We start from the raw sequence: 27,378 nt of genomic DNA, 5'->3' as shown, positions 1-27,378 counted from the left end.
ATGCCTGTAATCCCAGTACTTTGGGAGGCTGAGGTGGGCGGATCACCTGACGTCAGTAGTTCAAGACCAGCCAGGCCAACATGGTGAAACCCTGTCTCTACTAAAAATACATAAAAATACAAAAATTAGCCAGGTGTGGTGGCAGGTGCCTTAATCCCAGCTACTTAGGAGGCAGAGGCAGAAGAATCGCTTGAACCCGGGAGGCGGAGGTTGCGGTGAGCGGAGATCGTGCCATTGTTCTCTAGCCTGGGCGACAAGAGCGAAATTCCATCTCAAAAAAAAAATAAAATTAGCCGGCTGTGGTGGCACGTGTCTGTGGTCCTAGCTACTTGGGAGGCTGAGGCGGGAGGATCACTTGAACCTGGGAGGTGAAGTTTGCAGTGAGCCTTGATCATACCACTTGTACTCCAGCCTGGGCGACAGAGACACTGTTTCAAAAAAAAAAAAAAATTTTCTCTCTGATTTGTCACCCTTATTTTGGCCTTGTCCCAGTGAATTTTTTCTTTTTTTCCTTTTTCTTTTTTTTTTAAGACACAATCTCACTGTTACCCAGGCTGGAGTGCAGTGATGCAATCTTGACTCACTGCACTTCCACCTCCCAGGTTCAAGCAATTCTCATGCCTCAGCCTCCCAATTAGCTGGGACAACAGGCGTGCACCACTATACCCAGTTAATTTTTGTATTTTTAGTAGAGATAGGGTTTCACCACGTTGGCCAGACTAGTCTCGAACTCCTGGCCTCAAGTGATCTGCCCACCTCGGCCTCCCAAAGTGCTGGGATTACAGGCGTGAGCCACCACGCCCAGCCAAATTTTTTCTTCTCGTATAGGATGCTTGGCTACCAAGTAAAGGATTCCAAAGTGGAGCAGCAAGACAACTTTCTAAAACGCATGTCAGGGATGATCCGTCTCTACGCTGCCATCATCCAGCTCCGGTGGCCATATGGAAACCGACAGGAGGTAGGTAAAAGAGACTTACTGTCAATAATGAGAGGTTAGACCACAGTCCATGTGTATTCCTCCCACAGGAAATGTTGGCCTTCTTTCAGAGAGCCACTCTAGTTAAAGGATAAACTATATGGCAGTTTGATGGGTATTCTGTAGAGGACTGAATGTTGATTATTAGGGAATTTTCTTGGATCACCTGGTACTTTAAAGAGCTGGTTTTGTAACAGAGTCTACCAGGGGAGAGTCTGTTATAAATCAGTCATTAAGGTTAGAAGATTTTCTTACAAGAGGAATGAGCAAGAAATTGTCATCTTAGAACTAGTTGAGACCTTAGAAGCCATCTAGATCACATCCCTTACTTCACAGATGGACAGACAGATCAAGCTCAGAAAGCTGCAGCTGGGGTTCAGGGCTTTGACTTGCCAGCCCAGTTAATGTCTCAGGGAATACAGATTAGAGGGACAGAGAAGGTAATAGTCATGGAGACCTAAAGAGAAAAAATAGAAGTTGATTAAATCCAAGTTTTTATTGTATGCCTGCTGTGTCCCAGGTTCTGTGCTAAAGGTACCAAGAATAATAAATAAAATGTCAACAAGGCTAATTGTTGGCCTAGGGAATGCCTGAAACTGAAGCTGACGCATGCATATTGAAGGGAGCCTATAAAGAATGTGTGGGAACCAATGTATTGAAACATTAAAAAACAGAAGGCGAGGTGGCTTCATGCCTGATATCCCAGCACTTTGGGAGGCTGAGGTGGGTGGATCACCTAAGGTCAGGAGTTCAAAACCAGCCTGGTCAACATGGTGAAACCCCATCTCTACTAAAAATACAAAAATTAGCTGGGCATGGTGGTGGATGCCTGTAATTCCAGCTACTTGGGAGGCTGAGGCACGAGAATCGCTTGAACCCGGGAGACAGAGGTTGCAATGAGCTAAGATCGTGCCATTGCACTCCAGCCTGGGCAACAAGAGTGAAACTCTGTCCCAGAAAAGAAAAAAGAATGTGTGGGAACCAATGTATTGAAATATTTAAAAACGGAAGACCAGGCGAGGTGGATTCACGCCTATAATCCCAGCACTTTGGGAAGCCAAGGCAGGTGGATCACTTGACTCTAGGAGTTTGAGACCAGCCTGGGCAACAAGGTGAAACCATGTCTCTAAATAAAATACAAAAAAATTAGCTGAGCATGATGGTGTGTGCATGCCTGTAGTCCCAGCTACTTGGGAGACTGAGGTGGAAGAATCACTTGAGCCCAAGAGGTGAAGGCTGCAGTGATCCATGATCTGCACTACAGCACTCCAACCTGGACGACAAAATGAGACCCTGTCTCAAAAATATAAAAGAAAAACATAATTTGTTTAGTTTGTGTTATTTCTGCCCTGTGGCAGGTGCTAGGGTTGGATGATCTGGGGTTCATTTCCACTTGGTGATGGCTGGATGATACATTGGGAGTTTAGATTTATAAACAAAAGGAGACCAATGATAACCAAACCTCTCTCCTCCCAGATTCACCCTCATGGCTTAAATCATGGATGGCGCTGGTTGGCCCAGATCTTAAACATGGAGCCCTTGTCAGATGTGACAGCCACCCTCCTCTTTGACTTCCTGGAGGTACGTAACTCAGTTATCACACAAGAGAAGGCCAGTGATTGAGGTAGCCTTGATCCACTGGGTGACATGAATGGGGAAACAGCATAGCAATTGGGCCTGATAGTAAAACAGCATGATGTTCCAGTGTCATACATTTTTCCCAAGCTGTAAACCAACCTTGCTTTCACTTTTACTCCATACTATATTTACTTGGCTTCTCTGGATTTTTTTCATTATAAAGAACAGAAAATTGTACATTCTAGCAAAAGTGAAAAGAGGAATTTGTTTTAGGAATATAGAAGTGACTCCCAGACCAGGTGCAGTGGATCACATCTGTAATCCCAGCACTTTGGGAGACCAAGGTGGGCGGATCACATGGGATTAGGAGTTCGAGCCCAGCCTGGTCAGCATATTGAAACCCTGTCTGTACTAAAAATACAAAAAAAAAAGGCTGGGCACGGTGGCTCATGCCTGTAATCCCAGCACTTTGGGAGGCTGAGGCAGGTGGATTACCTGAAGTCACGAGTTCGAGACCAGCCTGTCCAACATGGTGAAATCCCATCTCTTAATAAAAATACAAAAATCAGCTGGGTGTGGTAGCACATGCCTGTAATCCCAGCTACTAGAGGGGCTGAGGCAGCAGAATCGCTTGAACAGGATCTTACTCTGTCACCCAGGCTGGAGTGCAGTAGTGTGATCATACCTCACTGTAGCCTCAAACTCCTGGGCTCAAGCGATCCTCCCATCTTACCCTGCCAACGTGTTGAGATTACAGAAGTGAGCCATTGGACTCAGCCAAGAAGATACTTCTTATAGAAGAAAGGCTTGGGGTACATGCCATAACAAATGTGGAACCATTTTACCTATAGTGCCAATAGTTCCTAGTTACCTTAATAGCTCCCGAAGTCAGCCAGGTGCAGTGGCTGACAGCTTTTGGGAGGCCAAGGCAGGCGGATCACTTGCGCTCTGGAGTTCAAGACCAGCCAGGGCAACATGGTGAAACTATGTCTACAAAAAAAGTACAAAAATTAGCTGGGTATGGTGGTGTGTGCCTGTGGTCCCAGCTACTGGGGAGGCTGAGGTTGGAGGATCACCTGAGCCCAGGGAGGTTGAGGCTGCAGTGAACTGTGATCATGCCAGTGTCCTCTAGCCTGGGTGACACAGTGAGACCCTATTAAAAAAGAATAGTAATAAAAAGCTCCTGAAGTCACCATACATGAACAATGATCCTGTATCATTTGAGAACACAAGTGATATTCTGTATACTCTCCTTACTAAGTTTGGGAGGTATACCATATGTTTAGGAAGCCTTCCATTCATTAGAGGAAAAGAATAGTTCATTAAGACCTGATTGGTTAAATGGAGGTATTGCCATATAAAGAGAAATGCTTTAGAAGAAAGTTGGGTGTTTGCATTTATTCCCTTGTTAGCAAGTTCAGTGGCATTGTGGCTGAAATTTTTGATAGGTGTGAAAGATGAAGGGCTGATTGTGCTTTATGAATGTGTCCTGTGAGTGTGAATTTTCATTCTCTGCTCTGACAGTGCCTGTCTTTCCCTCTAGGTGTGTGGGAATGCCCTCATGAAGCAATACCAGGTTCAGTTCTGGAAGATGCTAATTCTTATCCAAGAGGACTACTTTCCCAGGTATCAGGCTTGTTGAGCAGACAACAGGGGATTAACTAAGTAAAACTCATAACTAGGCCTCAGATACCCAAGGGTGCTATTACCTGCTGGTTTTGATTCAAGTTAAAAACACCCGGCCGGGTGCGGTGGCTCAAGCCTGTAATCCCAGCACTTTGGGAGGCCGAGACGGGCGGATCACGAGGTCAGGAGATCAAGACCATCCTGGCTAACACGGTGAAACCCTGTCTCTACTAAAAATACAAAAAAAACTAGCCGGGCGAGGTGGCGGGCGCCTGTAGTCCCAGCTACTCCGGAGGCTGAGGCAGGAGAATGGCGTAAACCCGGGAGGCGGAGCTTGCAGTGAGCTGAGATGCGGCCACTGCACTCCAGTCGGGGCGACAGAGCGAGACTCCGCCTCAAAAAAAAAAAAAAAAAAAAAAACACCTGTACTGGCCGGGCGCGGTGGCTCACGCCTGTAATCCCAGCACTTTGGGAGGCCGAGGCGGGCGGATCACAAGGTCAGGAGATCGAGACCATCCTGGCTAAGACGGTGAAACCCCGTCTCTGCTAAAAATACAAAAAATTAGCCGGGCGCGTTGGCAGGCGCCTGTAGTCCCCGCTACTCGGGAGGCTGAGACAGGAGAATGGCGTGAACCCGGGAGGCGGAGCTTGCAGTGAGCCGAGATCGCGCCGCTGCACCCCAGCCGGGGGGATGAGAAAAACACCCCCCTCCAAAAAAAAAAAAAAAAAAAAAAACACCTGTACTAAGTATGACATATTCCTACTCCAGTCCCTCTCATTGATATTTGAATAAATAGCTTTTGAAACTTAATGAGAGTCTGTCTTAAATATCATTGCCTAAACAAAAACACAAATTAGGTACTGGTCATAGTGGCTTATGCCTATAATTGCAGCTCTTTGGGAGGCCACAGCAGGAGGATCACTTGAGCCCAGGTGTTCAAAACCAGCCTGGGCAAGATAGCAAGACCCCATCTCTACAAAATAAAAAATTAGCCAGGCATGATGGCATGCATCTATAGTCCCAGCTACTAGGGAAGCTGAGATAGGAGGATCGCTTGAGCCCAGGAGTTCAAGGCCTCAGTGAGCTATGACTGCCCCACTGCACTGCACTCCAGCCTAGGTGACAGAGTGAGACACCGCTTCCAAAAGATAGATGTATATCATAGGTGTGATTCACGTGTCTTTCTCTCCCTGTAGAATTGAAGCTATCACAAGCTCAGGACAGATGGGTTCCTTCATACGCCTCAAGCAGTTCTTGGAGGTAAGATGCCCTTAGACCACCATGTCCCACACTGTTGTTGGGCTGGAATGCACCTAACAAGTGTCTAACAAGTCTTGGACCTTCAGATGCTCTGATTGCACTCTCTTCCTTAGTTCTTCCAAACCCTTCTTTTTGTACCTAATTCCCTCTTAATCTTTGGAGTAAGGGCTGCTACTTCCTCTTCTTTATATGTATCACTCTCCATACTGCCTGTAAGAAAGCTCTGCTGAGATGAATAAAATATATTGAGTGTATCTTCTCTCATGAATATTTTTTTTGCATGTTGGCCAGAGTTCTTGTCTCAGTCTCAGGTCTGGGGAATTGGTAAGTGTTGTCACTTTTCTCCATGAGAACAAACTGCACTTTCAGTTGGACTCTTCCCCTACTTCCAAGTGCCAAGAAATTGTAAAAAGGTTAATTTTGACAAAGAATTTAGAACGCCATCGTGGGTTTGCCAAGATAGCCTGCTGACTTTTCAGCTTCTCAAAGCTCGATTGTGAAAACAGTGATTGTGAAAGATGAGCTTAGGCTGTAGGGAGACAAGAGTGGGACAGGAATAATAAGAGCATTTCATTTGTTGTCTGTGGCAGTTCATGCAGAAGTGGACATCTTATACAGAACCATCGGTCTTACTGGCTTTTTCCTTTTTGTTCACTGTTCCATAGGGCTGAAATATGATGTCCCTGAAACCTTCTTTTAACCATTAAGTGTCAGAAACTCATTCTGTTTTCTTCATCTTTCCCTGACCAGAAATGTTTGCAACACAAGGACATTCCTGTCCCCAAGGGCTTTCTGACTTCCTCCTTCTGGCGCTCCTGACGTCACTCCATCACCTACCATCACTATTATGCTGCAGAGGCAATAATAAAGGAACTGAAGACAACTGTATTTGGGAGAAGTCATGTCAGATTCAGAAATTTGCCAATATGTATTTTTATGTATTTATACCTAGTGACTAGGAGAAGAGATTTTCATGCGTCACAAAATTCTTGGAGGTCCCTTAGTAGATTTGGTAGTTCCTTAAGAGATCCACATGATAAAATAAATGGAATTGGCCTTTCTTGTTTTTTGCAAAAGTGATAAAAGGTGTTTAGCACTTGGTCTCCTCCCTTGTCTCTAGTGTCTTTCAGAAAGTTGGCAATACCTTAACAAATGCAGTCTGAGCTGGAGGGAGCCCACCATTTGCACCCACCTACCCACCCTCACCCCTGTTCAGATGAATTTCCGGAAAGACCTAAGGCTCATAAGGTTCCCTTTTAAGTATTATTTAATAGTTGAGGCCAGGCCGGGCGCGGTGGCTCAAGCCTGTAATCCTAGCACTTTGGGAGGCCGAGACGGGCGGATCACAAGGTCAGGAGATCGAGACCACCCTGGCTAATATGGTGAAACCCCGTCTCTACTAAAGAATACAAAAAACTAGCCGGGCAACGAGGCGGGCGCCTGTAGTCCCAGCTACTTGGGAGGCGGAGGCAGGAGAATGGCGTAAACCTGGGAGGCAGAGCTTGCAGTGAGCTGAGATCCGGCCACTGCACTCCAGCCTGGGCGACAGAGCCAGACTCTGTCTCAAAAAAAAAAAAATAGTTGAGGCCAGATACTGACATGCAAGTCTGGGTTATGGTTGTTTTGCCTTTCTCAGTGAAGTCATTCTAAAGCCAGAGGAAGTATGTGATATACACATGGACTAAGGCCCAGATGACACTCTGGCTAGATTAGCATCTGGGATTAGGACTAGAAACACATGTCATATGGAACTAAGGGGAACTCTTTGTCATCCTAATTTGGAAGTTGGTCCCTGGATGGCTAGGGATGCATGAACCAGGCAGGTACCTTTTTTGTTTTTGTTTTTGTTTTGTTTCTTTTCAGTTTGAATTAAGATGGGGCTTGCAACATTAAACATGAGCTGAGCATCCATAAGCATTGAATTGGGATGAAACAAACATGTTGGGCAGGAATTGAACACTGCTAATATGATAAATATGCCTGACTAAAGCCACTACAAAAATTCAGAGATTGGCTGTTCAGATAGGAGTTGAGATTTGTTTTGTGGAAAGACTAATTCTCTTTGATACTGCAAAGGCAGTGGCCATGGATCTATTCCTCTGTGCTAAATGTCTTGTGGCAGGGTGTGTTTGTGGGGGAGCGTTCGCTGGTACTCTTGAGTAGCCTGAAGTGACCCATTCTATGAATTGTTAATTATGGTGCCAAAAAAATAAATAAATAATAAAGCTTGTTTTTTTAAAAAACCCATTGCTGATATATTGGTTCAATATGATCAATTTCCTCTGCCTTGAGCTATATAAATCATTAGGGGCATGGTAGTATACAAGTCCAGGTACAGAGTGGTGTGCATTTATTCCTTTTTGTCTTCTTGACCAACACCTTGGTAATATTACTTCTTTTTCTGTCATTTCCTTTTTTGGAATTATGTACTAATAACTGACCCTATTTTATCTAGCAAGAGATGTGAAAGTATACTAAAATCTTTGAAAGACACAGTGGGCCGTGCTTAGTGGCTCATGCCCACAGTCCCAACACTTTGGGAGGCTGAAGTGGGAGGATTGTTTAAGTCCAGAAGTTCAAGACCAGCTTGGGCAACATAGTGAGACCCCCCCACCATGTCTAAAAAAATTTTTTTCGGCCGGGCGCAGTGGCTCACGTTTATAATCCCAGCACTTTGGGAGGCTGAGGCGGGTAGATCACCTGAGGTCAGAAGTTCAAGACCAGCCTAGCCAACATGGTGAAATCCTGTCTCTACTAAAAATACAAAAATTAGCCGGGCGTGGTGGTGTGTGCCTGTAATCCCAGCTACCCAGGAGGCAGCTGAGGCAGGAGAATTGCTGGAACCCAGAGGCAGAGGCTGCAGTGAGCCGAGATCACACTGCTGCACTTCAGCCTGGGTAACAGAGCAAGACTCTGTCTCAAAAAAAAAAAAAAAAAAAAAAACATTTAAAAATTTTCAGGCATGGTGGCACATGTCTGTGGTCCTAACTACTCGGGAGGCTGAGGTGGGCAGATCACTTGAGCTTTGGGAGGTCGAGGGTGCTGTGAGCTGTGATCATGCCACTGCACTCCAGCCTGGGTGACAGAGCAAGACCCTGTCTCAAATAAATAAATAAATAAATAAATAAGGTAGACAGTATGAACACTGGGGAGGGAATCAGGAGACCCAGCTCAAATCACTTTCAGGTTTTTTGGCCTTGGGTACGTCCTTCACCCGCTCTGAACCTCAGTATCTCCACCTGTGAAACAAAACAATTGGACATGTCACTGTAGTTTTCAAACTATGCTTGATAGCACTTCCTTAGGGAAGAGTTTCCCAACTGGTGTGCCTTGGCATGCTGACCTCATTAGCCCTCCCAGACAGGGCCTGCGGTGGGTGAACCCCCAGGACCTGTTCCATTCACATTTCCTCCCTTTACCTTTGTGTTAAAATGGAATCATTCAGCTGGGTGTAGTGGCTCACACCTGTAATCCCAGCACTTCGGGAGGCCAAAGCTGGTGGATCACAAGGTCAGGAGTTTGAGACCAGCCTGGCCAACATGGTGAAACCCCATTTCTACTAAAAATACAAAAATTAGCAGGGCATGGTGGAGCACACCTGTAATCCCAGCTACTCCGGAGGCTGAAGCAGGAGAATCACTTGAACCCAGGAGGCAGAGGTTGCAGTGAGCCAAGATTCTGCCACTGTACTCCAGCGTAGGCAACAGAGGAACACTATCTGAAAAAGAAAAGAGAGAGAAAAAAAAGGCATCATTTTCTAGGTACCGTGACAGGGAATAGGTTGAGAAGCAATGACTTCAGGAGAGGGGGATGTTGAATGAATGGGGCTCAGCCCTGAAGCCAGTCAACATACAGAGGCTTAAAGCAAATTTCCAAAAGGTATCCCTTTTCCTTCAAGATACTACCACTCTCTATTGGACGATTGCCCTGTTAATAAATACAAATCTATGAGTGTTACTGCTCTTTTAGAATTTGTCTAGCAGGTTTTCTGATCTTCACGGGAAAGCTTTAAAAAACAAAATTATGATGGAGGTGGATGGTACCTCCCAGAGTTGTGCAGCTCATGTTTTGCACAACCATGTAGGGGTCCTAATGGAGCTCTGGGATCCTCTCTGCCACAGCCTTTTTGTTTTATGTGCTGTATGATATATTGTGGTTCCATGTAAGATTATGTACAGAAAAGTTCATCTGTCAAAAACAAAATGAAAAATCGCTGGATGAGATGATCTGTAAGTTCTCTTCCACTTTGAATTTGTATGACTTCATGGAAAATACCACTTAGGCTGGGCATGGAGGCTCATGCCTGTAACCCTAGCACTTCGGGAGGCCAAGGCGGGAGGATTGCTCAAGCTCAGGAGTTCAAGACCAGCCTGGGCAATATACTGAGACCCCCATCTCTATTATACATTTTTAAAATTTTAAATTAAAAAATTAAAAAAATATGAAATACCTCTTATGATTTTTGAATTATTTGAATATTCTTCCTCTAGTGGTTAATGGTCTTGCATATGTCATTCGATGGTGGTATTCCTAATGGATTTCAATGGTAAACCAAGAAAGGAGAGCACTGGGAGGCCAGGTTTTTGATACTCACGGATAGAGATAATGATTACTAGATGAGAGATGCAGCTCCTGATGGGGAGTAGCATCAGATTCCTTACAGCAGAATACTAAGGACTGCCTGCGGTTTTAATTCAAGTACTCACGTGTCTGTCTTGCTTTCAAACTTGACCTCATTTATCAGGCTGAAGATCCATGTTTTTGTCACATTATTGTCCCATACTACAGCAAATCTGATGACAAATTAAAAATTCCAATAGGACAGAAACTACACATCCCTTACATAGAAGAATGGATTTCTGAGGATTTCCCACCCATGTGCTAGGAGCTTTCCCCTACTTCTCAAGCTTTCTATGATGACAGCAGTGACATAGTTAGGCTTGGACATCTTCTGTCTCAGTGTCAGGAAAACCAAAAGCTCCATTAAGAGCCACAGAGCTTCTTACAAGTGCCTTATATCACACCTGGTAATCCCCTTCACTTTTCTTCATCCTGCCTAATGAATTCCTGACATTAGATTTCCTGTGGGCCTACAGAAAGTAGATTAAGCCAGGTGCAGTGGTTCACACCTGCAATCCCAGTGACTTGGGAGGCCAAGGCAGGAAGATTACCTGAGCCCAGGAGTTTGAGACCAGCCTGGGCAATACAGTGAGACCCCATCTCTTAAAAAAAAAAAACAAAAAAAAAAACCGCTGGCCGGGCGTGGTGACTCACGGCTGTAATCCAAGCACTTTGGGATCCGCCGAGGCAGGTGGATCACGAGGTCAGGAGATGGAGACCATCCTGGCTAACATGGTGAAACCCCGTCTCCACTAAAAATACAAAAACAAAATTAGCTGGGCTTGGTGGTGGGCACCTGTAGTCCCAGCTACTCAGGAGGCTGAGGCAGGAGAATGGCGTGAACCCAGGAGGCGGAGCTTGCAGTGAGCCAAGATCGCACCACTGCACTCCAGCCTGGGCGACAGAGCAAGACTCCATCTCTAAAAAAAAAAATCAGTTTTTTCCAGATGGATGTATTCAAGAACTTTTTTTTCTTTTAGCTCTTTCAGGATATTTATACACAGTACAGCATGTGATCCTAGATTGGAACCTGCACCAAAAATAAAGATATTTCTGTGGGTGTGTTTTTTGCTATAAAGGACATTGGAACAATAGGCAAAACTTGAATAAGGCCTATATATTAGATAATAGTACTGTGTCAACATGCATCTCTTGACTTTAATCATTGTACTGTGGTTATGAAAATGAGTATTCTTATTCTTGGAAAATACGCCCTGAGGTAAGTGGGCATGATGTCTGCAACTTATTTATTTTTTTGCAACAGAGTCTAGCTCTGTCGCCCAGGCTAGAGTGCAGTAGTGTGATCTCCGCTCACTGCAACCTCTGCCTCCCGGGTTCAAGCGATTCTCCTGCCTCAGCCTCCTGAGTAGCTGGGATTACAGGCACATGCCACCACGCCTAGCTAATTTTTGTATTTTTAGTAGAGATGGGGTTCCGCCATATTGGCCAGGCTGGTCTTGAACTCCTGCCTTCAGGTGATCTGCTCACCTCGGCCTCCCAGAGTGCTGGGATTACAGGCATGAGCCACCACACCCAGCCAGAAACTTACTTTCAAATGATTGGGGGGAGGGGGATATCTATGTGTATGCATATATATGTATACACGTGTGTATGTCTATGTGTATGTAGACAGCTGTATGTGTGTATATATATTTAAACATAGAATAATAAAACAACCATGGTCAAAGGTTGACAAATGGAGGAATCTGGGTGAAGGGTATACGGGATTTCTTTCCAGTATTCTTGTAACTTTTCTGTAAATTGGAAACTATTTCAAAATTAAAAGATACCCCTCTTTTCGGCCTGCAAAAAAACATGCTTACAATTCTGATGAGGTGACAAAATCAAGCTCTGGAACCTACAACCCTGAAAACAGGACCCTGGTGACTGAGGTTACCTTGAAGTCATCAACCTGTAGCAAGGATGGAATGTTGACTCTAAACAGGTTTTCAAGAGAGGTGACTTGAAGGCAGAATTTTAATTCCATCGAGAATGTGATTTAAGCACCTGGAGCACTTGAAGGATTAACCTATAAGTTATAGGAGCGCAGAGGATACCCTTATTTCATCTAGTCTAAGTCCAAAGGCCTGAGAGTCAGTCAGCTGATGGTTTAAACCCCAGAGTACTTTTCTGCAGGGTTCAAAAAAAGGGTTTGGCAGCCAAATAAGTTTGGGAAATAATATGTTTTTTGTTTTTTATTTTTTTTTAGACGGATTCTCACTCTGTCGCCAGGCTGGAGTGCTGTGGTGCGATCTTGGCTCACTGCAACCTCCACCTCCTGGGTTCAAGCGATCCTCCTGCCTCAGCCTCCAGAGTAGCTGGGACTACAGATGCGTGCCACTACACCCAGCTAATTTTTGTATTTTTAGTAGAGATGGGGTTTCACCATGTTGGCCAGGATGGTCTCCATCTCTTGACCTTGTGATTTGCCCACCTCAGCCTCCCAAAGTACTGGGATTACAGGTGTGAGCCACCGCGCCTGGCCTGGAAATACTATGTTAAAGGTGAAGTAGGTAAGTAATCAATGAAATAAGAATGGCAGAATGGGCTAGGTGTGGTGGCTCATGCCTGTAATCCCAGCACTTTGGGAGGCCGAAGCGGGCAAATCACCTGAAGTCAGGAGCTCAAGACCAGCTTGGCCAACATGGTGAAGCTCTGTCTCTACTAAAAATACAAAAAAAAATTAGCTGGGCATGGTGGTGGACACTTGTAATCCCAGCTACTCGGGAGGCTGAGGCAGGAGAATCACTTGAACCCCGGAGGTGGAAGTTGCAGTGAGCTGAGATCGTGCTATTGCACTCCAGCTTGGGCAACAAGAGTGAGACTCAGTCTCAGAAAAACAAACGAGAATGGCAGAATGTTGATAATTGTTGGAGCTGGGTGACAGGCATATGGAAGTTTGCTGTATTAGGGTCCCCAGAGAAACAGACCAATAGGAGATAGATGGATGGACAGACAGGGATATGATGAGATTTAATTATGAGGAATTTATTCATGAGATTATGGAGACTGAGAAGTCCCACAATCTGCCATCTGCAAGCTAGAAACCCAGGAAAGCTGGGGTTGAAATTCTAGTCTAGAGACGAGGTTTCACCATGTTGGTCAGGCTGGTCTTGAACTCCTGACCTCAGGTGATCCACCCTCCTTGGCCTCCCAAAGTGCTGGGATTGCAGGCGTGAGCCACCACACCCAGCCTATAATTCTTACTTAAATGGACTGAGTACCATTCATGTAACCTAAAATTCAGTAGCAACTCAAATATTTTCTCAAGTCAATAAGTATTATATCATGGATATAGTCTTGAATTTATGAATCATAATTAACCATTTTTCACTTGGTGACTAGGTGATGCCTAATTTTTTTATAATTATTAACTTTTTTTTTTTTTTTTTTTTTTTTAGACAGGGTCTCACTCTATTGCCTGGGCTGGAATGCAGTGGCACAGTCATGGCTCACTGCAGCCTTGACCTCCTGCGCTTAGGTGATCCTCCCACAGCCTCCCGAGTAGCTGGGACTATAGGCTCATGCCACCACATCTGGCTAATTTTGCATTTTTTTGTAGAGATGGGGTTTTGCCATGGTGCCCAAGCTGGTCTTAAACTCCTGGGCTCAAGTGAGCCACCTGTCTCGGACTCCCAAAGTGCTGGGGCTGCAGGTGTGAGCCACCACACCTGTCCTGAATGAAAATGCATCTTGTCCTGCTTAAGGCAGATTTCTAGATGTAACTAACATTGCTGGGTCAAATGGCATGCAAATTTTATATTTTGATCCACATTGCCAAACTGCTCTTCCAGAAAAGTTCTACTTACGTATACTCGAAATGGGTAAGATTTTCAGGTAGAAAGGAGGCATAAGTGTTGGGAAGGGATGTTCTAATTGGAGGAAAAAATTGTTCACAAAAGCATGGAGTTGGAGAAATAACATGTTTTGGAAGAGGCTAACCTCAGACCAGTAGAGAAGAACTGTAGGGAACGATGCTGTGAAAAGGTAAATTGGAACAAGGTTGTGGAGGCTGCAAAGTTCGGCCTAGTCCATAGGCATTGGGAAGCGACTGAAACTTGTTGAGAAGGTTTGACGTGGTTTGTGAAACTAACTGTAGTAGTGGGTTCAAAGTAAGCAGGAGGGACACAGACTGACCAGGCCTAGCAGGCAGCCCTGCAAGGGAACAGATGTGAAATGACTGGAGCCAGATTAGGAGGTTGGATTAGGTGAGGGGAGGGAGGAATTTATATCTCTACTGTCACCTGGAGTCTTAAACCCTGGTAAGGCCACACTCCCAGAGCCTATCAGGCTGCTTCTCTAATATAGTGCTTGATTTTAGAAGCAGTGTCTTGTATTTCGCTTTATTTTTTGATTGTAGTAAAATATATAGAACATAAAAGTTTAACTTTTTATTTTATTTATTTATTTTTTGAGACGGAGTCTCAATCTGTCACCCAGTCTGGAGTGCAGTGGCACAATCTTGGCTCACTGCAACCTCCACCTCCCGGGTTCAAGCGATTCTCCTGCCTCAGCCTCCCGAGTAGCTGGGATTACAGGTGTACACCACCACACCCAGTTAATTTTTGTATTTTTAGTAGAGACGGGGTTTCACCATGTTGGCCAGGATGGTCTCAAACTCCTGACCTCAAGTGATCCGCCCGCCTGGGCCTCCCAAAGTGCTGGGATTACAGGTGTGAGCCACCATGCCCAGCCTAACCATTTTTAAGTGTACAGTTTTGTGGCATTATATACAGTCACAGTGTTATGCAACCATCACCACCATCCTCTCCAGAACTCTCTTTCACCATCCCAGATGGAAACTGTACCCACTAAACAATAATAACCCATTCCTCCCTCCCCTCAGCCCCTGGTAACAACAGTTTTTTCTGTCTCTACGAATCTGACAATTTTAGGGCTCTCATATAAGTGGAACTGTCATACAATATTCATCCTTATGTGTCTGGCGTATTTCACTTAGCATAATGCCTTCAAGGTTCATCCAGGCACTGTGTTTTGAAGATCTGTGTTATTTCTTGCCAGCTCTGACACTGCAGAATGTCACATGGGAAGTGCAGTCCACTGGCCAGCATGACTCTTCCCAATCAGCTCCCTTCTAGGGAGGAAACACAGTGGAAGTGTTTGCCCGTTATCTTTGCAGGGGGTGAGATGGGGTGTGGAGGGGAGGCGAGGGGAAGGGCTCTCTCCCAGGGATAGTGGGCAAGTGACTTTCTCTGGCTGGAACATATGGACACATCACTACAATTAGTGTGTTTTCCAACAGTTGACCTTTTCAACAACCTGAAAAAGTTTTGGGACTATCTAGATGCTTAAGCTTAGGGTGCCTGTCAAACCTTCTGAGGACTGCTGAAACTAGAAAAAGGAGTTGAAAATTGAGTTCAACCCTCTGCTTTTTAGGAGACCAGGAGGGGTGTGACTGAGAACATGGAGTTGATTGGTTACAAAGCCGTTACACTGTCCTGTGCTTTTTTGTTGTTGTTTTTCCCCCAGCTTTCCACACCTACTAGGGTGTTAGGCATATGGTGAAACTGGTGGGAGGTGACGTAGGCAGACAGCAGAACAGTGAAGAATGGCTTTTTAAATGGCTTGTTTCAAGTGCCAAGTGCAGAGAAGGCAGGGTGAGTGGGTGGGAGGTGGAGAGCGCTGGGGATACTGTTTCTTGGCCATGTCTCAGATCAGACAAAGGATCAAATAAGATTTTAGTTTCTCTATCAATACAGAGCTCCCTCTTAGGTCTCCAATTCGTTTTGCATGCAGCAAAAGCAGCAAAACCCCCAGTTCACTATGGAGCCAGGGCAATTTTAATAGAAAAACTCTCCCTTTTTAATAGCTCCTGCCCCTCAGTCCCTAGGTGCTTTCTTTGCTGGAGCAGAAGCTCTTGGAAATTTTAGGGAGCTACAATTGTGTAAGCCATTTTGTACCCAGAGCTGAATACCTGATTAAACATTTTACTGCAACCTGCTGGAGAAGAGGCCACGAATACCATCAGCTGTTCCCAGAAATGCAAACCCCAGGGAGGAGTTGCCCAGCCCAGCTTTCTCTACATAGAAGATTGCAGGAAATGCCTCTCAGCTCCTACGTTTTTCCTACACAGATTCTCTAAAGCAGCTTCTGGGGTGTGGCCACTCCTTTTCTCACCACTCCAATGGAGTGAGTGGGTAGGGAAATTTTTCCTCAGTATCATGGCTACAGCCAGGGCAGCTTAGAAACCGTATTGCAGGTCCCGCACATGGGGAAAGAAGCCAAGCTGCAGAGGACCAGGAAGCTCAGGGCCAGGTCTGGGCCAGGTTCTGGTGCAGTGCCCAATGACTTTGTATTTATTTAAAGAGGAGAGCTGCTTGGTAACCAGGAGGCTGAAGCCTTCCTGAGCTGCAGAGCTCCCCTTCTGCCTGACTGCACAGGAATGATCTGGGTGTTACTCTCGATGGCTGCGGCCCAGCTGTCACTGGAATGGGGATAGGGAAAGCGCTTCCTAATCCAGGGCTTCTGGCTACAGAGTTGAGAGCCAGGCCCTTAAACTGCTAGGACTTTAAGGATCAGAAATTCTGAGAATCTTATTTTTCTCTGTCTGCACCCCAGCAGCCACCCGCATCAAAATGCCTCCCTTTCCTATTTGAAGGCAATACACATACGGTTGCAAATGGAAGGTTCTGACTGCTGAGATGGAAATCCTAGCTCTTCCAATTGCTAGCTGCCTGACCTGGGCCAAGAGACTTAGCCTACATGAGCATTATGTAAGAGTGCCCATTTGTAAAATGGGAAAACATCTCATCGAATTATTGCAAAGATTAAGAAATGAAAAGGTAACACGAAATACTTAGCATAGTGCCTAGTACACAAGGAAAGTTCAATTAACTGTGCCAGAAAGAACCTTAATGTCTTGTTTATGAAATAGGATGAATGTGCCCTATTCCACTGGCGACCTGTGAGAAAGCTTTTGCTGCAGGAATATAAGAAATGATTATTTTGCCGCTGTGGTTTCCCTCCCCTTACTAAGAACATAAGAAATTAACTCTCCAAATCCCAGAATAACAGCTTTATGCCGCAAATTAGTCGACTTAATTTTTTTTCTGATTCGGATTTGGCCTTTTCCTCTCACCGCCTCCTCAAACCCAGGGCCCCAAATCATCTGCGTCTTCTTGACCCCACCCCCACCGAAGTAGGGTGACTTGGGTCCCCAGCGCCAGCCTCCTCCTCGGGAAAGTGAGCAGGAAGAAGAGACGCACTCGGGTGATCTCACCCTTTGGGACTGGGCGTTTTTCCGGCCGGGGCGCGCAGCATCCCAGCCAGACTGCAGCAATACCCCCCGCCCCGCCCTTCTCCGCAGTCCTGGAAGAGCTCCCAGGGCGGAGGGGTGCAGTGCAGACGACTGTCCGCAGGGCGGGCGGTGGCGGGGCGCAAGCTGCGGGGAGGGAGGTGAGGCGGGAGCGTCTCCGTCGGCCAGGGCGTAGGCAGTGACCTCACTGCACCATCACCCCTCACCCCTTGCGCGCGCCCCATTTCCCCATCCTCCCGCGGCCCGCCCCTAGCTCACCTCTTCCCCCGCATCGCCGCTTCGGCTCCTTCCGGGATCGCTCGGCCCTTTCCGCCGGGCGGCCGGGCGGTGAGCCGTCGGGAGCGCCGCCCCCTTTGCTCCGCCGGCGCGCTCCCCCGCCCCTCGCGCCGCGCCGGGGCGCTTCCCCCTGCGCTCGCGCCCGCCCGCCGCGGGAGCGCGCGTAGCCGCCTATAAAAGAGGCGGGGCGCGCGCGTCGCCGCCACTACCCGCTGCGGAGTGAACGGCGCGGAGCGGAGGCCGCGGAGGCTCCTCGGTCCTGCAGCACCCCTCGGCCCGACGCACCCACGCCCCTCACCCCACGAGAGCCGGTGAGAGGGGCAGTCGGGTAGCTCCGGGAGGGAGCGGGGCCCCGGGCAGCCGACCCCCGGGCGGGAGCTGGGCAGCCCTTAAGGCGGGGCGGGGCCGGCGCGCGGACAGGTGAGTCGGGCGGGCCGCGGCGCTGCCTCCATTCGGCTGAGGTGCCGGGGGAGCGGCTGCCGCCGCTCTTGTAGCGCGTGGGCTGCGGAGGAGCAGCCGGGCAGACGCTCGGCGCCGCCGCTGGAATGTCACTGACGGGGGGAGGGGGCGCGAGGCCGCCGGGTCCCTCCCCGCCACCCCCAAGCCTGGCTGCGGCGCGGCCCTGCCCTGCCCCATCCGGCTGCGGCAGGTGGGTGGGGGCTCCCTCGTCGGGATCTTCGCCAGCCGCCTCCCTGCAGAACGCTCCCCGCACCGCCCCCAGTCCCTTCCCTCGGCCGGGAGCGACTTCTGCAGCTCGTTCTTCCGAATCGCACCAGCAATGCCGGCCAGCCGTGGAGGGAGGAAAAGCCCGGGGAGCCCGAGCATAGCGTAAACGGCTCTCTGACCTTAATTTCATCCTGCATGGCGAATCTCTGCCGTCTCTTTGAACGCAGAAGGGTCTGAGACTGGCCGTCCCCTTTTCTTTCCTTGTAATAAACATTTTTCTTTCTTCCCAGTTGTGATTTGCTTGTAAATAATAGGTAGATGCGGTGCTTGTATGGTATGAGGTTCAAATCAAATAACTTAATAGCTTGGAGTTCGTGTGTGTGTTTCCTAGAACTGGGTCTTTCGAGTCGAGATACAGTGTCAAAAATTCTACCATACCAGTATTGAATGATAGGACAGTCTTTTGTTTGAAAGCTATCCCTGAGAATTTGATTAGACGCTTCCCATAGAACATCGCTTTAAAAAGTCTCTTTCATGTACTGGAGTAAAATATATTTTAAGTAAGCGCCTTGTTAAAGTTAAGAGTTGAATATGTTTTAAATAAAAAGCCTGAATAGCTCAGAAAGCTGGGTTGAGATGATGCTTGAACTGTTACAACATCTAATCAGATCTCTTTTATATAATAGATCCTAAAATATTTAAGCCCTTTGTTCTGTCTTCATCATGGTATTTTAGAAAAACTTAACCATCATGGCTGTTCGGGAATAACAGGAGAGAGGCCATATGAAGTATTTTCATAATGTGTTGAGAAATTGCGTCGTCATAGCAATTGGCCTTAAGTAAAACAGAATGTATCAAAGATGGAAGGGTGGGGGTGTCTTGGAGCCAGGAAACAGAAAATCTTGGGAATAGCAGCAGGAACACTCAGCTATATGAAGCCATTGAGCCAAGGTTCCGACTCCTTAATTAGTCATTTATTTTCCCTTCCATTGCAGCTAGCTAATGTCTTAGATTTTGAAAGGTCAAATTGAAGTCAAAGTTTAATATGTGCTACAGGGGGAAAGAAGTGCTGCAGTAAGGGCCTCTGTGCAGGAAATTAGCAGTAAACCTTTTTCAGTAACTGGGCCAATAATTACTCAAAGGGAGCCTCAAAGTGTGTTAACCGGTATCCAGGGACCTAGATGGAGAAACTGGAAAGGAGGATTTGCTTCATCCTGGACAAGTGTGAAGCAGTTCTTATGGCACACCATCAGCCTAGTAACTGATTCTCTGATCTGCTTTGGTCTTGGCAGTGTGTTTTGTAGCCATCTAATAATTGGAGAAATTGGATATGTCATAGGCTACAGTGTAAGGCTGTCAAGCAATCTGATGAAGAGGTGGACATGGGGAGAGCCGTTTTAAGTATGTCTTTTGGTTCCCTGGGTTAGAGTTTTTTCTGCTTTTTCTTACCTGCCTTCATCCAAAGTGGGGGGTCAACTGCACATCCTGAAAAGTGGATCTCAGGAATAGTCCCCCATGGCCTGTCACTGCGGAATCTACACTAAGAATGGACAATGTGTTCAAGGCTGGCCTGCCTTTGTAATCAGTCCTCCGTGGGCTATGCAAGGATCCTGCTAGTTAGGCACTCAGGTCTGTTGCAGCATTATCAGCTGCGGCTGTACTGTAGAATGCAACGCCCTAGTGGCAAATGCTGACTCCAGGAATGCGGAGGAGAGGAGGAGGACCGCATAGTTCATCACTTGGGGCCACTTGACTGGAGCAGCTGTGCTGTGAACCATCACCTCTCTTCCACCTTTTTTGCATATTCCTCTTGTACCAATTTTGAACAGGAAATAGTATTTTGTGAAGTAAGTGTACTGGCAAACTAGGCCCAAGTCAGATCTTTGTGGCTTGAGTTCTACTTTGTGATAATTTCGTGAAGTCATGCTCTTCTATTGCTGAATGGAAGGGGATTTAGGAATCATCTTGTCCTGGGATCCTCAGGAGGAGGGCATGTTTAGTTTGAAAAAGTATATTCAGTATTATTACTTTGACACGTGGGGAAATGGAGGCCCAAAAGAGAGTGAGACTTGACCAGTGCAGCATATCCAGATAGTAACTGCCAAGACCTGGGAACCTTGGTTCTCTTTCCACATTTTAAATCCCTTGTGGGATTTAGACACTATACAGAATGTCAGAAGACACTAAGAAAATATCTGAAGTTGGATTTTTAATCTGTATTCGTATGTTTTAAAATATCTGTTTTCTTCATAATTTTGTTCCATTTGCCCTTAGAAGCTTGTTATCTTGCTCTTCCCCCTCCCTCTTTAGACTCCACATTCCTCCATCATGTTGTCATCGTTTCGTAAACGCAGAGTCCAGGTATTTGACCAGCATGCAGAAAACGGGTTGCCTTTTTGGTTTTGCCTGGCTTGCAGTGAAGGCATATTTGTGTCAAAGAGGTTGAATGATCCAAAGAAAAGGGGAAAAAAACCCTGCCTGCATGATGTTTCTGTTAAACAAATTGTTTAGGATTTGTTTGGGGTTTTTTTGGTGTTAAATTATCAGAAGTATTAGTAAATTTACTTGAAAATTTTCAAAGCCTTCCCTTTTTTTTTTTTTTTTTTCCTTTAACCTTCCTCTCTTTAAGGCATGAATATATTAATTTCTTATCACCATTCTGGTGTTTGCATGTAGTGTTTGCTGACTTTTTATTGGTGGCTACTTGGTTTTTAAGAACCAAGGGACTAAACAGATTATCCTAGATATTTGGAAAAATAATCTGAAAATACATAGTAAAAATTGTGTTTTTTAAATTTGACAAATATTGTAAACTTGGGCTTGTTTCCTGTTCTGTTGACTTTTTCCACCACAATTTCTATAATAAAATAGAGATTCCCTTTTCATGTTTAAAAAACAGCTGTTAGGCCGGGTGTGGTGGCTCATGCCTGTAATCCCAGTGCTTTGGGAGGCCAAAGCGGGCGGATCATGAGGTCAGGAGTTTGAGACCAGCCTAGCCAGCATAGTGAAACCCCGTCTCTACTAAAACTACAAATACATTAGCTGGGCGTGGTGGCGGGCCCCTGTAATCCCAGCTACTGGGGAAGCTGAGGCAGGAGAATCGCTTTAACCTGGGAGGTGGAGGTTGCTATCAGCTGAGATTGCACCATTGCACTCCAGCCCAGGTGACAGTGCAAGACTCTGTCAAAAAAATAAGTAAATAAACAGCTCTCTTTATTTGTTTTATTTGTGAACAGTCTTTGTTTTCTAAATCAGACCTTTTTAAAAAAAAATTCAGTATCTTGATATCCCAAAATAAGAAATATAAACCTTGGAAATTTCTAGTGATTATAGGTGATAAATCCAAGGCAGGCCTTTTTATAAATCAGATGAGTTATTTATTTAAATGAGGTTTATAAAAATGGGCCACATTGTAACCATTTCCTGTTTTGAGTCATAGTAACAATAAGGAACTTAAATACCTCTCATCTGAATCTTGCAGGTTAAAAGGTAAGTAGCAGCAAGATAGTATTTGGGAAGCATTCAGAAGTAAGTTTTCTCAATATTGCTCTGCATTTCTGAATTTTGATGCAATGCAGTATGAATCTTTTGCTTTCTTAAAGCTAAGTCCCTGCTCACCTCTGCACAATTGCGCTAACAAGTTGAAATGAATTAATCAGTTTGAAGGCTGACATGCTGATCCACAATCCTGACTGGAATGTGGTTTAAGCAAAAATACTTGTTTTTATTTATGGTGTTCAGTCATCCTTTATGTATTATTGACCTCTCTGCTTACCATCAAATCTGCCACTAAAATCTGCAGCTAAGCTGGTTTTGAGTTAATTTTGTTTGACCTGAGAATCAACTGGTATACAATTTTGTGAGTGCTAATCAATACTTTGGTGTTTTGTTCTTAGGGAAGCCCTTCCACATCCATGGATATAGTTCTCTTGCTTTGCAAATCTAAAATTTAGTAATAGGCTGGCATCCTAAGCCACAGAAAAAAGACATTGTTGGTTCTGCACATTTGGGTTCTGACTAAGCAACCAAAACAACTGATGAATGATTTCTGTGACCTTTTGCTTTGGGTGATAATTAGGAACTTTTCCATAACCAAATGACCAAAAATGACCGTTCATCCTGTTAGTCCTTAAAAATCCCTTTCTTGCAAAACTGTATGTCTGGTGGTGTCCTGCCTGAGAATCAGAATTCATTTTGTCGTATTCCAAGTGCCTCTGACATCCAGTACATTCAGCTTGCTGAAAGAATGGCAATCCCAATGCTTTGTTTTTAATAGAGACTCCTTTCAGCCTCGCTATGATTTTCTTCTCTCTTTTGGGATTCCATAGAGAAACTGCTGAATTCTTCTACTAAGGTCTGCGTGAGGGCATCCTAAACCACTCACTGCAGGTGCCAGGTTTACAGAGTCCAAAGCATTTGACCTTTGGTTCAAAAATGTTTGTATCTGCAGTCTTTTTTTTTTTTTTTTTTTTTTTGAGACGGAGTCTGGCTCTGTCACCCAGGCTGGAGTGCAGTGGCCGGATCTCAGCTCACTGCAAGCTCCGCCTCCCGGGTTCACGCCATTCTCCTGCTTCAGCCTCCCAAGTAGTTGGGACTACAGGCGCCACCACCTCGCCCGGCTAGTTTTTTGTATTTTTAGTAGAGACGGGGTTTCACCGTGTTAGCCAGGATGGTCTCGATCTCCTGACCTCGTGATCCGCCCGTCTCGGCCTCCCAAAGTGCTGGGATTACAGGCTTGAGCCACCGTGCCCGGCCTGTATCTGCAGTCTTTTGTATTGCTTAACGCAGTGTGATTCCCACCCGCTGCCTCTGCCTATACAAGGGAATATAGCTATATGTCCCATAAATACCCCCCAATTTTTTAATACCCCCGAATACCCCCAAATTTTTCTTTGAGAAGTGAAAATTCCCCACATACCAAGAACTGCCTGAAACAGCTGTCTCTTGGCATTCATCAAGAAGACAAAGATATTCAGGTCTAATCTCTTTTGTAGGAATCCATTTTCAGTTGATACTGTGTATAAGTTTGTGTTTGATATGGATCATTCTGAAGCATGCTGTATCTTTGGATTAAATTAGAAATTTCTAACCAAGATTCATATCTTTAGACCCCACTCTTCTGAGATCTGGCAGTATTGTAAGAATGCTGACAAGTTCATTTTATTTATTACAATAGAGGACATGGTTGTAATTCCTGTTTTATCCCCCTGAGATTCGCATTACTTGCTGAGTGATGCAGCTAACGTTTGCTGCATTGCAGCATTTATAGCCTACGTTTTCAGTCTTCTCTAATAATATTTTGCAAATATATACCTTTTTTTTTAAAGTTACCTTAAATGGGAAATTGTCCTTAAACATATAGAGAACATACTTAGCACTTCATTTCCCCTCCTTCAGTCTCCATGTGAACAGACTTGATTGGCAAAATCAAAGACAGCGGGCTCCTTTGAGATAAGCAGTCAGTTGATTGCATTCCTAGGAAGTCGTCTCTGTTGTGGTTTTTAGGCAGTTAGTGGAACTGATAGATAGGCTAGTAAGATTGGAGTTTGTTTTTTAATGGCACGTTTCCCAGATTTTTCCTTTCTGGCGCTCTCAAAAGGCGTTAATCCCATATGGCTGGGAACAGCCTGGAACATTCTCTGTGAAGTCGGCCTTATCAGTCTGCTGCATATGCCAGGGAATGGGTGGGGTGCTTGCAGCATGCAGCCTCAGTTGTGGAAGGAATGTGGTGCGCCCAGGCAGAGTTGACATTTCAGTAACTCTGACAGTTTCCGGTAAGAGGTTGTGGCACCTTTGGATGGCAGGGATTCTTAATGATATTTAGGAGGATTTTTCTGTGTTTAATGTAGTCTGCAGAAATGACCCTTTTAGGAGCAAAAAGAAACTGGAACTCGTGTAGATAAACAAGAGACAGCTCCCTATCAGGTTAAGAGGGGGGGGAAACTCTTACTAACCCATAATCTTTTTTGGTGTCTCCTGTAATTGCACAAGTGAAAATACTGAATGCTGACTGCAGTGGGAGCACGTTGGTGACTTTCAGATACCCAGCTCCCCAGAGACAGCCTGTTGTGGCTTGGCAGACCTCCCACCTACTGACGTCAGCTGATCTACTGCAGGAAAGAAAAGTCCATTATTGCCTGACCAAAGCACTTGGTATAGAATTGACTTGTTCTACTTCACTGGGGTGACAAAGAGGGCCTTTTAGGTTGGTTAATTTCAGCAGGGCCTTGCTGAACTGTCTCTCTGGATTGGTAGGATCAAATCAGCAAGCTGGGCCCAAGCAGGGGGACTTGCTCAGGTGGAACCTCTGCAATATTATGATGGAGATTTTCTTCTCATCATAAAGGGATGCTCCCAAATGTGATTTCTTAATTTCCGTAGCAGGTAAAGAATTGTAGAAATGCAGTGACTCCTGTGATAGGAGGCAGAACAGCACCATACACTGGAATCCTGGAGACTGCCATCTCTTTCAGGAGCTCGTGTACAGTGTCGTTATTGTTCCATGTGTAACTATACCTTCCCTGGAAAATTTCTTTACAAGAATATTTTGTAAGCAAACAAATTAGACGCATAATTTCTCAATGTTTTTCCATCTTAACTGTTTCCTGAGGGTTGAGAACAAAGGAGATATATAAATAAATGAGTCTAACCCTAATTGTTTACTAAGACTCAGTCTTAAATAATTTTGACTGTTTTATTTTATTTTATTTTTTGAGACGGACTCTTGCTTTTTCATCGCCCAGGCTAGAGTGCAGTGGCGCGATCTTGGCTAACTGCAACCTCCGCTCCTGGGTTCAAGCGATTCTCCTGCCTCAGCCTCTCAGGTAGCTGGTACTACAGATGTGCGCCACTATGCTTGGCTAATTTTTGTATTTTTAGTAGAGATGGGGTTCCACCGTGTTGCTCAGGCTGGTCTCGAACTCCTGAACTCAGGCAATCCACCCCCTTCGGCCTCCCAAAGTGGTAGGATTACAGGTGTGAGCCATGGCACCCACCTTTTTTTTTTTTTTTTTTTTGACACGGAGTCTAGCTCTGTCACTGAGACTGGAGTGCAGGGGCTTGATCTCGGCTCACTGCAAACTCCGCCTCCCAGGCTGAAGCGATTCTCCAGCTCCAGTCTCCTGAGTAGATGGGACTACAAGCATGTGCCACCACACCCAGCTAATTTTGGTATTTTTAGTAGAGACAGAATTTTACCATGTTGGCCAGGCTGGTCTCAAACCCCTGACCTCAGGTGATGCGCCCTCCTCGGCCTCCCAAAGTATTGGGATTACAGGTGTAAACCACCACGTCTGCCTCACTGTTTTTTCACTCCAAAGTGGGGATATGAAAAGGAACTAATAAAGAGGGAGTGAAGGCCAGGCGCTGTGGCTCACGTCTGTAATCCCAGCACTTTGGGAGGCCGAGGCAGGTGGATCGCCTGAGGTCAGTTCGAGACCAGTCTGGCCAATATGGTGAAACCCAGTCTCTACAAAAGTACAAAAATTAGTCGGGCATGGTGGCAGGTGCCTGTAATCCCAACTGCTGGGGAGGCTGAGGCTGGAGAATCACTTAAACCTGGGAGGTGGATATTGCTGTGAGCCCAGCTAGCATCACTGCATTCCAGTCTGGGTGACAGAGTAAGACTCCATCTCAAAAAAAAAAAAAAAAAAAGAGGGAGTGAAAGGAACTAATAAATAACCAAACAGCCATCAATAAATAATATGTCGGCCAAGCGTGGTGACTCACTCCTGTAATCCCAGCCCTTTGGGAGGCTGAGGCGGGTGGACCACAAGGTCAAGAGATCAAGATCGTCCTGACCAACATAGTGAAAGCCTGTCTCTACTAAAAAGAAAAGACACACAAAAATTAGCTGAGCACGGTGGTGTGTAATTGTAGTCCCAGCTACTCGGGAGACTGAGGCAGGATAATCACTTGACCCTGGAGGTGGAGATTGCAGTGAGCCGAGATCACGCCGTTGCACTCCAGCCTGGCGACAGAGTGAAACTCCATCTCAAAAAAAAAAAAAAAACGGCCGGGCAGGGTGGCTCACGCCTGTAATCCCAGCTCTTTGGGAGGCCAAGGTGGGCGGATCACGAGGTCAAGAGATTGAGACCATCCTGGCTAAAACGGTGAAACCCCATCTCTACTAAAAATACAAAAAATTAGCCAGGCGAGGTGGAAAAAAAGAGTATGTCAACTCTAATCATGTTAAGAATCACTTGCTCTAGTGTGCCATATTCTGAGAACTGGAGGATCCCAGGTCACCCTGGGCTTTGCAGCTTGCTTGCTAGATTACCTGTCTCCCAACTACTTAATTATAAAACGATGGCAGTTTATTTCCAAGCTCTGAATATAATTGGATCTATAATATGTGCGAAGTCCTGAGTTCTGCGCCCAAACAGTAGGAGTAAAATATGATCTTCTTTATTGTTCCTTAAAGAACTTATGAATGTGGTAGGGAGAACACAATAATTTCATGGCAGAATGTGGCAGTGTTGTAAGATGAATGATGGGGTGGGTGGTCAGGGAGTGGAGACTTCTGATTCAGAAAGACTTCATAGAGGACGAGGCATTTGCTTTGGACTCTGAGAGATCTATATTTGTTTTTCATGTATTTTATTTTTTTTGACAGGCTGGAGTGCAGTGGTGCGATCTTGGCTCATCACAACCTCTGCCTCCCGAGTTCAAGTGATTCTTCTGCCTCAGCCCCAAGTAGCTGGGACTACAGGCGCATGCTACCACACCTGGCTAATTTTTGTATTTTTAGTAGAGATACGGTTTCACCATGTTGGCCAGGCTGGTCTCAAGCTCCTGACCTCGTGATCCACCTGCCTCGACTTCCCAAAGTGCTGGGATTACAGGCGTGAGCCACCGCGCCCAGCCGAGATCTGTATGATATTAGATGGTAGGGTTGGGAGTGGGAGAGAAGAGCGCACTCCTGAGAAAGGGAACTTTCTGAGCTTTCAAATGGACCCTGTCCAGGGCCTGTAACTGGGATTGGTGAGGGAGTTTGATGTTAGATACAGCTGGAGGAGACAACTGGAAGGTGACTGAGTGAAGTCATGTTTACCTTCTAGTAAGTATGATGATAGTGATGCTTGTCAGGATCCTCATCAG

General features: G+C 45.8%; 2 protein-coding genes and 1 non-coding gene across 7 annotated transcripts in view; all 3 read left to right on the top strand.

Annotated features, from left to right (window-relative positions):
• The window catches only part of GLE1 (GLE1 RNA export mediator), a 36,393-nt gene extending 29,872 nt beyond the window's left edge, over positions 1 to 6,521 (top strand). Inside the window, exons 12-16 of the mRNA XM_026457172.1 lie at positions 829 to 958; positions 2,453 to 2,557; positions 4,098 to 4,180; positions 5,378 to 5,441; positions 6,192 to 6,521. Coding sequence (XP_026312957.1) covers positions 829 to 958; positions 2,453 to 2,557; positions 4,098 to 4,180; positions 5,378 to 5,441; positions 6,192 to 6,260 — 451 coding nt within the window. The 3' untranslated portion in view covers positions 6,261 to 6,521. The remainder of the gene's footprint in view (positions 1 to 828; positions 959 to 2,452; positions 2,558 to 4,097; positions 4,181 to 5,377; positions 5,442 to 6,191) is intronic.
• Positions 6,522 to 9,390: 2,869 nt separating this feature from the next.
• LOC111545979 lies at positions 9,391 to 9,452 on the top strand. The gene has a single exon (XR_002732600.2). It is a non-coding gene; the product is annotated as a U7 small nuclear RNA (small nuclear RNA).
• Positions 9,453 to 17,791: 8,339 nt separating this feature from the next.
• The window catches only part of SPTAN1 (spectrin alpha, non-erythrocytic 1), an 85,890-nt gene continuing 76,303 nt past the window's right edge, over positions 17,792 to 27,378 (top strand). For all 5 annotated transcript variants that reach the window (XM_023217013.2, XM_023217014.2, XM_023217010.2 and 2 more), the window contains exon 1: positions 17,792 to 17,924. The gene's annotated coding sequence lies outside the window, so the exon portion shown is untranslated. The remainder of the gene's footprint in view (positions 17,925 to 27,378) is intronic.

Source organism: Piliocolobus tephrosceles, chromosome 14 (assembly GCF_002776525.5).
Source record: "Piliocolobus tephrosceles isolate RC106 chromosome 14, ASM277652v3, whole genome shotgun sequence".
In the NCBI taxonomy this organism is placed as follows: Eukaryota; Metazoa; Chordata; class Mammalia; order Primates; family Cercopithecidae; genus Piliocolobus; species Piliocolobus tephrosceles.
This window is presented reverse-complemented; position numbering and strand designations above follow the sequence as displayed.